The 16,427-nt window shown below is 42.9% G+C and overlaps 1 protein-coding gene across 1 annotated transcript; it reads left to right on the plus strand.

Annotated features, from left to right (window-relative positions):
• Positions 1–792: 792 nt before the first annotated feature.
• On the plus strand, positions 793–15,805 carry Nup133 (nuclear pore complex protein Nup133). The gene is made up of 21 exons (XM_068763304.1): positions 793–979; positions 1,178–1,299; positions 1,652–1,836; positions 2,340–2,535; positions 3,202–3,317; positions 3,608–3,794; positions 4,594–4,713; positions 5,657–5,809; positions 6,231–6,378; positions 6,638–6,725; positions 7,362–7,728; positions 8,708–8,835; positions 9,270–9,515; positions 10,435–10,562; positions 11,465–11,622; positions 12,034–12,167; positions 12,660–12,917; positions 13,334–13,504; positions 13,853–13,963; positions 14,657–14,771; positions 15,370–15,805. Exons 1-21 carry the CDS (start codon positions 870–872, stop codon positions 15,516–15,518), a joined length of 3,390 nt encoding a protein of 1,129 aa, XP_068619405.1. The 5' UTR covers positions 793–869; the 3' UTR covers positions 15,519–15,805.
• Positions 15,806–16,427: the final 622 nt, after the last annotated feature.

Raw genomic sequence — 16,427 nt, forward strand, 5'->3', positions numbered from 1 at the left:
CAGAAATTTTTCTTTTTACAGTGATATGGCAATAACATTTTTGACTTCTATAAGGGGAATTCAAGTGAAATCGCTTTATAACCACTTTATTTACTAATGTAAAAAAAAAGCGTAGGAGATTTCATATCTCTTCGTCATAGAATCCCTTTATAATTCAAAAACTAGCTACCCCTAAATTTTTAGTGACTGGATCTGTTGTGAATCCGTTTGTCAGAGGTATTTTTTTTCCTCTACCATTTACTCTGTAACCACATTTTTTTCTGGATTCAACATTATCGTTCATTTAACAATGTGGATCGCAATTACTTGTAACAAAAATTCCTATGATGCAAATTGTTATATGGTCTGCATAAAGACAAATAAAATTAAATAACTGCAATAATTTTAATAACATATCCTCACCATTGATAAAGACTACCAGGCGAGTAAATATATTTCCAAAGCGTTAATTAAAATAATTATTAAATTTATTTAAAAATAATGTAAATACATTACATACATACAGACTTTTTAAGGATACAATTTTTATACGTAAGTTATTACTCGCACACCTTTTTAAAAAGTTTTAACGTGTAATATATATTTACACGCTAAAATCCTTTCATTTATTTAGAAAAATGCAATTGAAAGAACACTCGTTTAATTAATATACAATAATCTTTTCTTTCTTCCTAAAATCTCTAGCCGTATTTCATTTTGCCTTGCTTTAGAATGAGAATTTAGTTACTAAACATGTATTTTGTCTGTATGGTACGGAGCTGTCAATGTCATGTCCAACAGTTAAAAGCTGTCGGCTAACGGCTAGATTCGTTTTGTTCAGTAAAATAATTCAAGTTAGAATTGTTTAGTTTGAAATTGTTAGATTGAAAATGGATTTCAATAACACGGGCGGCATGAGAAGCCCCTTCTCCCCCAGGGTTAAACAATCAATAACTGGTAGAAGAGCTATAGGACTTTCGTCTGCCAAAAAACCGCAAAGGTAACTATTATTTTTGCGTATTTAACCTTAAATTTTTAATAAATAATTAACCAAACAATAACTCTGTTATACACTCACAAATGACGCAAGGTGTTTTATTTTATATAACTTTTACGGATGTCCATTTAATTTTGAAAAAAGGAAGATGTTTTAATTGTTGAAAATGAGCACTAACTTATTTTTTTATTCAATACACAGTAACTACGGTCAATCTACCGGCGGGCAACAGACAGGAGATGTGATCTATAAAACCCCCATGCTCACACTGGAGACTTATGGACTACCATTACCAGTCATGGTCACTGAAGCACTTACATTTGGTAAGTCTTATTGGACAATGCCTTTTTTGAATTTATATGTATGTTTTATGTCTACTTTATTTAAATAAATTAGAGAAACAATGAGATGTAGTCCTCAAAATAAATCCTTTCAATAAATCTATAAGTTTGGGCATCATGATTGTATTGGTGAAAATACTTAGTCTATCTGTTCAGGTTAATATTTATTACAGTATTGTCCTAATTTGTCCTAATAATCTGTGTTGATTCAGCGGGTTTGAATATATGACTGAAATATATTGATATTCAGATAGCCAGGAATACCTCCTAACCTTTTTACACCAATGGCTATGTATTATGGTCTTGCTTATTGGAAAAATTTAACCATACACAGCTAGTGGAGATGTTAGTGCCCGGATGTCCTCCTGTGGCTGGTGCTGGGTGGTGGCAGGGAGGAGGCTGCTAACATGGCCGTGCCAGCCAGGACTCGCAGCAGTGGCCCGTGAACTGACACTACCTCAAACAGATTTAGCACACAAGGCTGAACTTGTTGTGTTGTTTTATGAAGATGATGCCCAGGTAAGAACTATTGCAGAGGGGGTGTTCTTTTAAAGCTTTGGAGCTTTACTAATATTACTTAATTATACAGGCTACAGGCACTATTATATAGGCTATGTGCCATGAATCAGTTTTTTAAGTGACATTGCTAATTAGTGAAGGGGGAATGATAGCATTTAGTCTATACATACAGGGATGCTATAGTTTAAGGAAAAGATGTTAACAAACAATTGTTAAGTAGTTGTTAAGAAAGGTAGGAGTTTACCTGTTTGTAAAACTTGGCCTTGTATACTGCAAACATTACCTTATTGTAACTGCTATGCATCACAGTATAGTTTGTAATATTTGTAAAATCATCTCATTGTATATATTTATTTATGTTGGCCATCCTGATTTTTTTTTTATTAAATTCAACTGTGAGAGACAGCATTAGTTAAGTGCAATAAATATTATGAATGTATATGTTATGTCATTAAAAATAGTAGAATAAAAACAAATCACTAAAATACTTTATATCCATGCAGCTTCCATCTTGCATTGGCGTGTCACCCGAAGGAGTTGTGCGCTACTGGCCTTGTGTGGGGCAGGAAGGAGTCTATGTTGATGTGTCAGCTGAACTGGCGGGGCAGGAGTGTGAACAGCTTGGGGAACCAACCAAGAGTGGTCTAGTACTCGCAACCACCACATGCACTGTGGTCTTACTTACACCTACTGTGTCAGGTAATGTCTTCTCTTATAAAATAGCTATGTTAATGTACTACTTATCTAATGTAGTAGTGGCTTTAGTATTTTGGTGGGTCTGCCTCAGGTACTGTAGTGCATCAAAACTGTCTAACCAAGCAGATGTAATTTTATGCAATTTTGCATAAAAATACTCCCCTACTCGGCAAAGTGCAGGCTAATCCTAATCAAATTCTGAATATGATTACTCGTAGGTATGGTTTATCTTCCGTTCCATTGTATTGAAGTGTTTATGCATTGCACATTTTTTTTATTTAATAAAATTCTTAACTAATATAAGCTTTAACTTAAAATTATTTTTTGTCTGACTCAAGGGCATCTGAGATGATTTACCTTCCACTTGATCATTGCTTGGTTAACATTACTACAATTTTCGAAAGTGTAAGGATTGGGAGAAGCTCAACACTTCAGCAGGGATGATTAGGGGTAGATTCCTCCAATGCATTCTTAAAGATCGCCTGTGAGGATAACTTGTATTTGATCATTTGTAAATTGGTTCATAAGAACGCTATCTAAATAACAATGTATCATCTGTGTAATTAAGAGCTAATTTCGGCCGCAGAATTGCATGACCTGTAATAAAATGTAAATTTCTTTATTAGAAAATTTTTTTTGATACCATATTCTATACCAATTTGTTTGTAGATGGTCGGCCAACAGTGACCTGCAGGACATTGCGGCCGCCGAGCGGTTGGCTGGGCGGCATCGGGCGACGCGTCTCTTTGCTGTTCTTTGGATCCATGCCCGCTCACGTTGACACGGTAATGTGTACACCAGTCTTGTAATTGCCTGCAGAGTGTTAAGCTTTCTCTTAAAGTTATGGGTTGTAAAGCACAAAGTGGGTGCATCAAATTTTTGACTCTTGATGGTTAGGATATTAATTACTGTGTGTGGTGGTTATCACTGACAGTATTGTCATGTCTAACGGGTTTGTCAATATATGTCCTTCTGTAATGATCTATACATATGTCATATACTTTGTCACCTTGTGCCCAGTTGCAATGTCTTGTTGTGGTAATATTTTGATACGGGATGTCTATGTTCCTTGCAGAAACTGGTGGGCGTGGTGGTGCTGGGCGGCGGGGGCGAGGCGGAGGAGTGCGTGGCGCTGGTGGCGGGCGGGCCGCTGCTGCAACTGTGGCGCGGCGCCGAGCTACACGAGCACCACCTGCGGCGCGCGCTGGCCGACGCACACTCGCGCGCGCACCTTCCGCACCTCACACACCTCGCACCGCAACGTACTGCCCACACACATACCTATATTTATTTATTAACACTTTCGCTACTGCAATGTACTCCGTCGGAGTAACATCCCTGGATGGTGATTGATGTACACTATTCATAAAATGTAAATATCGCTAGTTCATTGTCAATTATTCAAGTGTACCAGCATATATCGTCATACATTTTAAAATAATAAGATATTAGTACTGGCAACGGACCAGGAGCCAGTAGACGCGGCTTGAGTACGCTCCCTATTAGATGGACTGAAGATAATGGCAAGGTCGCAGGAAGTCGTTAGAAACGGGCAGCGCAAGTCCTGGTCCTTACAGTAGGCGTCTGTCGGCTGACATAATGATGATATATATGCAGTCATATAGTAGACTTATTAAATGTAAGAACCTCCCGGATACCCTTAAAAATTACAAACGTCTTTGTTCTGTTCAAATATTTTAATTAGGTTAACAATTTTCACTTGCGCAGTAAACTGAAGCAATCTCTCTTATTCGCAACCTTATGTTTGTAATGATGTAATATTTAAATAATTGCCTGTTCCTATATATATATATATGTATGTTATTAAGTTAAATATGGATAAACATAGTTTGTTGTAAACTATTCTCGGATAAGGAAGTGTTCATAAAGCTTAAAGCTTTATTTTAATTTGTGGGATGTCAACGGTATTCCTCCCATGACTCCACGAGTTATCACTATATATGAACAAAAGTGAATAATAGTGTGAATTAATAAATAAATCCTATTTACAAGAGGCAGTCAAGATAGATCATATGCATAATGTGTTTTTATTGTTCGCAGTTGACTTAAACAGTCTAGAAATAATGGCGCTGGACGTGCACGCGAGCGGGCCGCACAGCCTGATGCTGCTCATAGCGGCCGTGAACGTGGCCAGGTCGCCGGAGAAGAGATACGCGATCGGTGAGCAGCCAGTCTGATACTATGCACCTTGACCATGACCAAAAAAAACTTTTTAAGTGCCAATGACAAACATCAAGAAAATTGAAGCAGGAAGGAAGCACAGTCGTGTCCTCCTCCTGTAGGATGGGAGGTATCTTAGGATGGTAGGAAATATTTAGTACAAAGAAACCTGCAGTTACATGAGAGAACATCTTCAGTCTATGGTATAGAAGTCTTATAGTCTGTGGTACCTTGTTAAAGTTAGTTGAATATAAGTATGTGTTGGGCCCATGCCTTTACTAATTGTTCCTACTGGAAATCTATGGCGGAGGCCATGTTCAGCAGTGGACAACTAAAATGATGACGATGCTGTACTCGGTGCAATTTCTCAAGCAAAAAATACAATATCCAAAAAGTATGTTCTTACTTGTTATACAATATGTTATTGATTCGTTCAATGCTGCCCAGTTGTCCAATCTCGGTGCCATATTGAAAATTGTTTGTATAGTGTAATACTGCTTTAGCACACGAAAATTATTATTTTTTTGTCATGTTTCTTAAACATAAAATCCCGATTCGTATTGATTTACTACTAGAAATGTCCAGCCATAAATATCACACATCTGTCATTGTGTTACTTCCTAGCAGCGCTGTGTAGTTTTAAATGTGTGTTGATGAGTTTTGTTTACAAGTAAATGTAACTTACTTACTTGATACTCCAGGAACGGCGTGCTTTATTATTGCAGTGGGTCACTGTGCATCTGAGCAATGGTCCCCTCTGTTAGTGCTATTGCAATATATTTCCTGTACAACTTGTTTTTACATTTTAAGCTTAGACAATAATAAAAACCTCGTTCTCGTCTCCGTGTAATGAATCTACTCGGCGGTAACCGTGCGTTTTGTGATCGAGAATATTTGACATCTTTAAAGTACAGGATGACTAAGTGCGTGTGTGCGCTTGCAGTGAACATCGACGTGCAGCACGCGCACAACCCGCGCGTGGCGTCGCTGCAGCCGCTGCGCGCGCCCCGCGACGACGTGCTCGCGCCGCCGCGCTGCCTGCCGCTGCGCGCGCGCCCGCTGCTCTACACGCCCGCCTACGTCGCGCTCGTGCCAGGTCACACAACACCTTCCCATCAATAACTCTCATTGTCTCTGTTATCTCTTTTTTTAATTTCTCTAACACTCAAATAATCCTACTACTAGTAGAGTAAATGAAGCGTTAATAAAATTAGGAAATTAATTGGTCATGCTCGTCGTGGGTAAGACTCCTACTCGGTAGACCGAAGACATAGTCAAGTTTACGGGATGTCCCTGGATGCGATGTCCCGATGGCGAGCTTTGGACGCGGCCTACAGCAATATTTTAATATTTTTAATAATTCACTATCGAGAGCAGATAAATTTACATGAATCAACCTTGCGAGCCGTGAATCCTCATTGTTTTGTCAACATAGACCCACATGCAGTTGCTTGTGGATCATGTTTAAACTGAAGTATTTGTAAATTATTATTATGTTTATCATTTGCGTTGTGCAGGCACGAACTCCAACGAGAAGGTGGAGTGCATCGAGCTGGCGGCGGAGGGCGACCGCGTGCTGGGCGCGGCGCTGTGCGACGGCGTGCCGCTCGTGTTCAGCCGCAAGCACGGCGTGCTCGCGCTCTGCACGCCGCGCGCGCCCGTACTGTGAGTTCGCACGCACACTCTCCCTCTCTCCTTCCTACACCATCACACGCACTGCTCTATGGAATAATGTGTTATCACAGTGTAGAATTCACACTTTCAAACAAGTCGTCAGCACGTGGAAAAAGGCAACTACTTGGCTTTATGCACTGCTATACAGCGATAGTAAAATTTAATGCAGTAGAAACCCCAATTTAAAAGAGATTTGGACAGCAGTATAAGTCCCATTAAAAAGAATGCAGAATATTGTTGTACGCTGCAGGCCGGTGTGCGACGGCGCGGTCAGCTCGCCCACGCCCTCCGACATGTACGACGGCAACCTGTCCATGTACGAAATTGATCCCAACGAGGTGAGTACACCTGCGCGCTCCTTTATACACTTTGTACTCGCTGCACTAACTGGCTTACGACTGACATGATCGGATTGTTGCAGTTCAATAATTGTCAGTTTATTTATTTAAACTTTTTATACACTGCGCAATGGTGGACTTAAGGCCTTATGTGACTATGAGACAGAGTTACTCTTTGGGGGGTAAATATCATATGAACATAATAAGTACTTCACTTATTATGTTTAGTAATAAGAACATAGATTGTATACACGTAAATATACCAATAAGTGACGGATTTTATTTTGGCCTCTGATGTAGGAGGGGATAAATATCAAAGTAAAAGGATTCATCCCGAAGTCAAACGCTTTGGTCAGCGCAGGAATAAACAAAGTCGAATTTTTTTACGTTTCATATGTTATTTAAAGAATGTGTTAATAACGGATTAGTATTTTATACAACTTAATTAATTGTGTGGTTAAGGTGAGTCATGGGGGCCAGTGGTCATCTTTAGGGTTTCATAAGAACTAACCAGGTCAACGCGACTGCAGGGCGTCGAGGCAGTGTTTTTGATTTGTGGTTTCTGGAATAACAAGTCTGACGCGCTGTGGTGCGGGCCAGACACTGAAGTGAAGGAGTTTCCAATAAATGTTGCAGATGGAGGCGCTGGCGACGGACCCGCGCAGCAAGCTAAAGACCGCATTCCTGTTCCACCTGAGACGCGATGCGGCCGCGGCGCGCATCGTGGCGGAGGAGTTCGGTGTGGGTGGGGGCGGCGTGGGCGGCGGCGTGGACTCTGCGCTTGACGCGTGCGTGTGCGGCGCGGCGCGCGAGCTGCTGGACGACGCGCCGGCCGGCGACCCGCGCTGGCGCCGCGCGGCCCCGCGCCCCGCCGCCGCGCTCGGCGCTTCGGCCGCACTACAGCTGCCGGCACAATTGCGCGACAAGGCGCGCGCCCTGGCGCTCTTCCTCGACTTCCTGCGCGCGCACGGTCTGTGGCGCCGTCTGGGCTACGTCACCAGAGGTCATTCTCGACACTTACCTCCTGTATAACAAACAAAAAACGTGGACATCCCAAGAAGAACCATAGTCACCGACGTAGCTCGAAACATTCTCGTTTGTAGTGGCAGTCAGCGGAACACATCTCCTTGCAAGGTTCTCGCACGGCGCCTACGAGCCGGTAGAGGTGGCGTAGATAAGCCTTTACTATGTGAACCTACAACATAGTTAAAGTTGCAGGAAGTCGCTGGATGCGGGCTGCGCAAAAAATCTATGCTCTGCAGCAGAGCTCTATCGGCTGATGTGTTAATGATGGTGATTTTCATCATGCCACACACAGCGCCATCTGTCGACTTTTCATGTTCTCAACCCAGATAAACTGATGTTTCATATTATCCAGATTTTCGCATTTTGTAAAAATAATTAAGGCCAATTATATATTTAGGAGCCCCGCAAGAGTGTACACTTATTAAAGTTTCATTTATAATATGTATTGCATATATTTAATATTATTTCTCTTGTAAACATAAGCAGGCGTTGTTAACAAAATTATTAACATCGCTATAGCTGCTTGTGTCTCTTTAATAGTCTTGTTACAGTTTCAGCAGCAGAATCTTAAATTAAATCCGCGCGTCGCGTGTGTTTTAGAACGCCAACCTAAAATCGACGGCATGCTCTTTCTATACTATTAGAATATTATCCCGAGGGCAGTGATAATAAAGAGTTGAGACCAGCGAGTGGGTGACCACCTATACAGTTTTATCTGGTTTATTTTCCTTATAACCACTAATTTGACAAAGTAATGTGATTATCTACGGACAATGTTGACACTATCACCTAAATCTCATTGCTAGGTTAGTGTTGAGGTATTGGTCTTAATTTTAATCCGGTCTCGGATGGGCTTTTTAGTAATGTTTTCTGTCTCTGGTTCTGTTCTAAGAGCTTAATTTTTTTCTGGTCCGTTTACCGCACACGAAGTCACTATTAAGGTATTTGTTGTTCAGAGTCCGGTGACGGCGTGATCAGCACGCAGCAGCTGCTGGGCGCCTACGGCGAGCGGCTGGCAGCGGCGCGCGCTCTGCGCCGTCTGCAGGAAGAGGGTGCAACGCTCGTGGACGCGGCCGTGCAGCAGGTAGCCTGCCACCGAATATACTGCTTCAAATATTTATAAATGTTTGAAAAGATGAATTTCAAACGTACAACTAATGTGTAGAATGAACAAACACAATTTGCTTTTATTTAATTTTTAACGATACTAAAGTTGCTGTAGTTTCTTCGGACAATAATAACTGATTGTACTCGTAATTTTAAGCGGCCTCAGGTTCGTGATTCAAATAAAGAGTCCAAGAGACCTCGCGTTGAGGATTTCCGCGTTCGTGCCTTGCCCCTCCATCACTTCACGGACCGTCCCCCTAAGTGCGTAAACAGCTGGTCGATCTACCAATTTCAACTTAAGGCTTGGTTAATACTGCATAAAAGCGTGGGCTAAGCGCATCCAGCGCTTTGCCACCTGTAACCTGGTGCAGCTGGAATTATCAGTGGTTTATATCAGTCTGTTCGGTGCAGGTGTCGGGCGAGGCGGAGCGGGCTGAGGGCGCCGAGTGGCGCGGCGGCTGGCGCACGCAGGAAGCGTGCGCGGAAGAGGAGGAGGCGGCGGCGCTGCGCGCGGGCGCGCTGTCGGCGGCCGACGTGGTGTTCCGGCGCGTGTCGCGCGCGCAGCGTCTGCTGCGGGCAGTCGCGCGCGCGCCGCCGCCCGCCGCGGACGCGCGTGCCGCAGCTGCGCACGCCGCCGCCGCACTGCAGCTGCTCACCGTGAGTCGCATCCTTACAGTACACAACGACAGTACTATATTGCTAAAATAGCCTTCTGTATAACATAAAATTCCTATAACTGCAGCCCGACGTCACCACAAAGGTCTGCGTCGAGCGTCTTCCATCTTAAGATGGTTCTTTGGTCGAACTTGTGAGCGTACATCGTACGCTGCGCTTGCCGGTCAGTCTAAGCATCGCTTAATTAAATAAATACATTTAAAAAACTTTTAAGTTAAACGGGTTTTTGATACCCATATTGTGGTGGTTGTGGAAAAATATGTACCTAGTCCGCCATATTGGAACGGCGTCCATCTTTAATTTTAAATTTTGACATAATCGTCGTGTTTTACTAGTGTAGCCCTTTCATTTGATACCCATATTGAGGGGGTTAAGGAAAAATATGTAATCCGCCATTTTGTATCGGCGGCCATCTTAGATTTATAATGTTATTGATTTTATTATATTGTATTGTCATCTAAATTAAATGTGTGTACCAAATTTCAGATCAATCTGGCAACGGGAAGGTGCTTAAATTTCAATTTTTAATTTTGACCCCAAAGAATAAACAAATTCCATACGGGTCGAACTAAATAAAACCGTTTAAAAATCAATCAGTGATCATTTAAAAGTGTACCTTCGAATGTAACGGCTACTAGGGGACAATAAGAAATCACCACTGCAACGCAAATGAACTGAATCAAATTTACGTGGTTATTTTTTTTTTTGGTTTAAATACTTGTGGTCGTAATTGAAATTATATAGTTTTGAGTTTAACCATTATGTCCACATAATGTAAACAACTTGCTCGATCTGAATAAGACTTGCATTCAAGTTGTGAAATATTAATGTATATTATTCTGTTACAACAATAAAGACTTGAGAATGTGCAGCATTTGTGATGTCGGTGATGTGTGTGCAGAGCGTGCTGGGCGAGGTGCACGCGTGGCGCGCGCAGTGGGTGGCGACCGGCGGCCCTCCGCCTCCCGCGACCCTCGGCGACCCCTCGCTGCAGCCCGCGCTTCTGCAGCTGCACACGCGCGCCACCACGTACGTCGTTTCCTATTCTTTCGTTTTTAAATTCTATCTCATCTCTCTCTCTCTTCGAAGCACATAGTTACTCACCCTATTCATCCATCTCCAAACTGGGCGACCTCTGGATATACCCAGTAAAACATTTTTGTGTTGATTCTAGAGCTAAGGTTCACAGACTATTTCAAAAACCACTTTCAAAATTTAGCTGGTTCCTGTGTGAAATGCCTTTGTACCAAATTCCCAAATATCGTAAATTATTCCTATAATACCTTCAAAGTCTCGACACCTTGTACTGTATAAGGATTATGCGAATTTCTACAACTGCCCGTCGCTGAGCTTCCGGCCCAGTGTTTGGCTATAGAAAACAAATGAATATTTCGTGGATCCTTTCTCATAAATTGTGAACCTAAATTTTTATGTTATCGAGTCTTTTGTGGACCACTGAGGGTCCAAAGGCTCTGCAACAAATTTCTCCTGAGTGTTGTATGTTTTTGACATAGCTTATCCAAAGTATCATGAGTAAAAGATTGACGAGAAGCTTTATTCGTTAAACTCCAGGACGTTGAAAATATTATGCGGCTAGTTCATCATGTCCATAACAATCTTAAGTTGCAGTGGCCCGGATTCAATTACTAAGACTTATGGCATAGGTCGCGGGTTCGATTCCCGGGATGCAGTCTTATATAATCAGCACTGCGCATCAATCATAGAGAATACCATTGTTCACATAAAACAAGTTTAAAACACGCAAACAGATTAGACAGCAGCGTCCTGCCAAGCGTGACGATCCCCCCGCAGATATCTTTGGGGAAAGCTTATGCCTTGCAGTGAAAGTCTAAAAGCTGGAATGATAACAATCTCAGTATCAGACTTCCATAGCAGAAAGTTTTTGTATAAAATGTTGATTATATTGTTAGCGAATGCGCGCGCGCATGCCCGGACGCAACGTTGCGCTCGAGCCTGCTGGAGGCGGGCGCGGCCTTCGCAGACCTGCTGCTGACAGATGCACTCGCGCACAGTCACGCGCATGACCCCGCCTACCAGGCGCTGCGCCGTGACGTCATCAAACCATACGGTACGACGACAGAACAGTTTTGATGCACATTACTCTGTGTCAACTGACAGCGGGCGCATCACCGTGCAACCGATGTCCGTTGGCCAAAATGTTCTCCAATAGCGACCAGCCTAGCCGGTAGACGTGGCGCGGGCGAGCCCCTCTCCAGGTGGATCTCCAGTGAAGTGATAGCCAAGGTCAGGGAAGTTGCCGGACGCGGGCAGCGCTGGAGCGGCCATTGAGGCGAACTTTAGTTTACTTTAGCTAAGAAGCTGTTAGTGACTAATAACTAGTTTACCAATTTAAAAAAAATTACTACGAAAATGCACCCACATATATATATATATATATATATATATATATATATATATACGTCATACATTTGAAGGTAATCGTGAATTCTAAACTGTTTGTGTTTATGTTGTATCAAAGTGGACGCGGGGCAAACACGGCGTGCCGCGGCCCTGGCGGAGAAGTTCCAGGACTTTGAGTTGCTGGTGCAGCTGTGCGTGGAAGACAACGATATGGAACGCCTGCATTCCTACATCGACAAGTATGCGGACCAGGTGAAGAATTAAAACTTTGTACATAAGAATGTATATATTGTGATGTTGTTTTACAATAGACACTCGTTACATTGGCATGTGAGTTAGTTGAGTAAGGTGAGTGCCGCGTGCAGCGGGGCTTCCTCTCCGCGCGATGCTAGGGGCGTCGTCATTCCAACACGCACTCTCCTTAGCGTTCTACATGCGAGATTTCCTTCCTGCACGAGAGTTACGACAATGTTATGTGATAATCAGTAATAAAAATATCGGGATGTACATGATATGTGAAGTAAGTTATTCTCTCATTTTGTTTTTATTTTAATATTAATTATTCTTAAATTTTGTTTTAAATAATGTCTTATTCCTTTTAAGTCACACATTATTTTGCATTTCAATGTCAATTTGTAATTATTTTTGTGTATAATTTTTCAGAGATCTTTAAAATAAAAAGTAAAATAATTGTAATCCTTAACGTTGGTCGTACAAGACATAAATAAATAAGTGTATTTGCAGGGCCTGGCCGAGATCGCGTTCGCGTGGCTCGCGTCGGGGCCGGGCGGCAGGCGCGCGCTGCTGGTGCGGCAGGGGGGCGCGCGCGTGCCCGAGCGGCTGTCGCGCTGGCTGGGCGCGGGGGGCGCGGCGGCGGGGGCGGGGGGCGCGCGCGCCGAACTGCTGGCGCTGCACGAGCTGGGCCAGCGCCGGCCCGCCGCGGCCGCGAGCGCCCTCTCGCTGCTCGCCGCCGACCCGGCCGCGCCCGTGCAACGCACCACGGTCAGTGTCCTGGCGCTGCGGCTCTACTAAATATATAACAATTAACAATACCATTGGTACACCTATGTATTGATACTAAGTAATATTTTAGTATATCATTACATTTAGCATCTAAAATTTTGTCTCTATCAGGGAACCCTGAATATAAATTACCGACATTCAAAGTTTATCTCATCTCAGTTACAGCAAATTGTACAATTTTTCCAAAACCTTCCTGTTTTAACAACTGCATCTGCTTCATTTACTCACAGTGCGGTTAATGTAACATGTCTACAAGTATAAGAGCGTGTCTTGTTGGGTTGGACCTCAGCGTTAGTAACTGCTGCCTTATGCGATGTACCATTTTAGGTCTTAAGTTGGCAAAACAAACCCAGTGTTGTGTGTGTCATTCGCATCGTATGCGTTGTGTGCGGCAGACGGCGGCGTCGCTGGGCAAGCTGTGCCTGCTGGCCGCGGAGACGGCGGACGAGGAGACGTGGCGCGCGCTCGAGTGGCGGCTGGGCCTGTGCGAGCAGCAGGCCGCGCTGCCCGCCGCGCTGCGCCCCCACCACGACGGCCCGCTGCTGGACCCTGCGCACATGCTGCAGGTAATCTTCACCATTCTCTCATCCGCATTGACCTCCACCGTGATAAGTCCACGACCCCTACGTTCCGTGAATTCAGCACCGATGAAGCTGTAAAAGCATTCCAGGCTAACAGCGAAAACATCATTAGAAACAATATTTGTAATATAAGCACATGTTGCAGTGTGAAACACCCAACATTTTTAATAAAATTTCATTTAAATGTGTTGAGATTTTGTGAACTTTATAAAGGAACAGGCTGTTGTGTTGAATAATAGAAATCACTTTGTATGCACACGTAAATACGTTGATGTTTTCATCGGGTACAATATTTCGCTGAATTGTGTTTGTGACAATTGCATTTCATTGCAGTTGTACATCGACTCGGAGAGCAAGTCCCTCACGGAGTACGACTTCAAGAAGGCGCTGGACCTCACGGAGTTCATCGAGGATCCGGAGGAACGAGAACACCTCAGGCTGCAGGTAGACACCGCCGGGGTATCGTCAGGGCGTCTGGTTTTTGTAATATATGTATAGTAATGAGCAGCAGAAAACTTTGTCCTCTTATTTTTTCTTCTTATGAATGTCGATTAGGGTAATATGTATTTGAATATAAATTTTTTTAAGCAAAAACGTTACGAAAGGGCTGATTATAGACATGCCGCCTATGTCTGTGTTGCTACGTAGAGCAGATTTGTAGAAACCTTGGGAAAACATCATCTGCCCTCGTCTCGTGGAAATTTGAAATGTTACGTGTTAAGTATTAGTAATTATACGTAATATAGACGAGGCAGTGTCTATAATAATTAGATAATGCCTTAATAAAAAGAATTCTCTACTTACGTAATAATTGTGCAAAAAGTCATATCATGCTATATTACAATTATATATATTATACTCTAGTTTATTCTTATTAATATGCAGTGAAATTGTTATAACTTTTGAAAGTCTTGTTTTTAATATATTTCTTTTTGATATTTGTGGATCTTGACGTTAATTATTGTGAACGCAAACGTATTGTAGTACCAATTGACGCTAAGAAGATATGTTATTATTATGTGCATTATTTATTTTATCATATTATTGCGCACATTACGCAGGGTGGTAGGTACGTGCGGGTGGGTGGTAGACATGAGGGTGTTGTGACGATGTAGTTTAACGAGTGTCGTGGCGCAGGTGTGGTGCGCGTGCGTGCAGCGCGACGAGTGGGAGGAGCTCGCGTCGGAGGCTGCTGCGGAGGCGCTGCGCGGCACGCTGCTGTACCGGCTCGCGGACCTGGTGCACCTGATGGGTGCGCGCGTACACCTACATATACACGCATGCTTACTCAATATTACGCACACATATACTCTCACTTGCGCACTAACACATGCATGTATGTGTTATTATTTCAGTCGCTGAACATCTACTGCTGGACGTAGGGCTCCCCCATAGATTTCCTGTATTGGTAGGAAGCGTCCTGTATCCAACGTCTTCCGACGATCTTAACAAGATGGTGTGTTCACCTCGTGATTGGACGTGGTCTCTACTTCAGAACTTTAAAGCCACAGCAGCCACCTGTTTGGCGCGCTATGGGACGCGCATGTGTATTACTGCGATGCGATTTACTGCATTTCTTAACATGAAAACACTTTGTTTACGACTAAAATGTTACTCATCATTGTTGATGTTCATTTATTTTTTTCAACACATGTTCATTTATCTAAACGGTGTCTTTTAAATAAATGAATCTAATTGAAATATTTTATGAATAATGTTACTTAATGTCATCATTGCATTTTTTTTCCTTTTTTATCACGACGCGGATGGACTGTTCTCCCGCGTGATTTTTTAATTCTTAACAATGAATAGAGTCCAACAGGAGTGAAAATGTACTTGTTGTCGCGTAGGCGGTGAGCTGAGGCAGTGGCTACCGCCGCTGCCGGCGCTGCTGGCGGCCCCGAGCCTGGCGCAGCGCGCCGCCGAGCCGCGCTTCCACTTCGCGCTCAAGCTCGCCTACGAGTACATACACGACGCGCACTGCGACACCGCCGCCTAGCGGCCCCGCCCCCCCCACTCGCGCACACGCACAGGCCACGCCTCTCTTGAAACGTGCACCGTCTGATTTATTAATCTATATAGTTTTGATTAACTCATTCATCGCCGTAATTGATTTCCAAAAGTGGCGGGCACAAGGCCCGCCGGACAATAAAACTACAAATATATACTCCATCGGTGCCGTCAAAGATTGGGGTTCTGTGTAATGTTTTCATTGTTGCTAAACCACGTCAAGTTAATATGAAAGTATTGTGATAGTTGACTTAATGTATCCATACATGTATGAAACGTGAGCGTGCGCTCAGAGCCGGGCTTGTGACGGTCACAATTGTTGCCTTAATGAATGCAGGTCTATTCATCCATATTCACCGTAAATGATTTGTTGAGTCTTTGTTTAGTGCTGCTCATTTAAAATGATTCTGCTGAAGCCAAAGCAGTTCCGTCTGTTAGTGAGGTCGAAGGAGATATGACTCACCATTCGATGTTGAACAGTCAGACTGATTTAGATATAAGTTGAGCTTCGTGCGCTGAACCGCGTCCACTGCAGAGAGAAATTGTGTTTCAGCGCGCGGGAGCGTCGGACAGAAGTGATCGGTACAGTGATTATAATGAAATAATAATTGTTATTCAGTTGTTCAAATATTGACTCCCTGTTATACTTAAACGTTGCAATATTGAAGTACAAAAGTAAGTTTGATTTCGTTAAGATTTAAATTGGATATGAATCTATATTTATAAGTAAAGCAATTAAAATTAGTAATACTTTGAGTTATAAATTACCTGTAATGCCGCCAAATTATGTTGTGAACAGTAAGTTGTACGTGGAGTTTATTCTTTAATAAAACATAACACAAAAAATTAAGTTTTTCATTTTATTTCCCGTGAATTTAAGGAAAACTGGTAAAAGAAG

The sequence above is a fragment of the Battus philenor genome, unplaced genomic scaffold (genome assembly GCF_028537555.1).
Source record: "Battus philenor isolate CCGP_79_NKW_IND1 unplaced genomic scaffold, ilBatPhil1.0.hap1 SCAF_17, whole genome shotgun sequence".
Taxonomy (NCBI): domain Eukaryota; kingdom Metazoa; phylum Arthropoda; class Insecta; order Lepidoptera; family Papilionidae; genus Battus; species Battus philenor.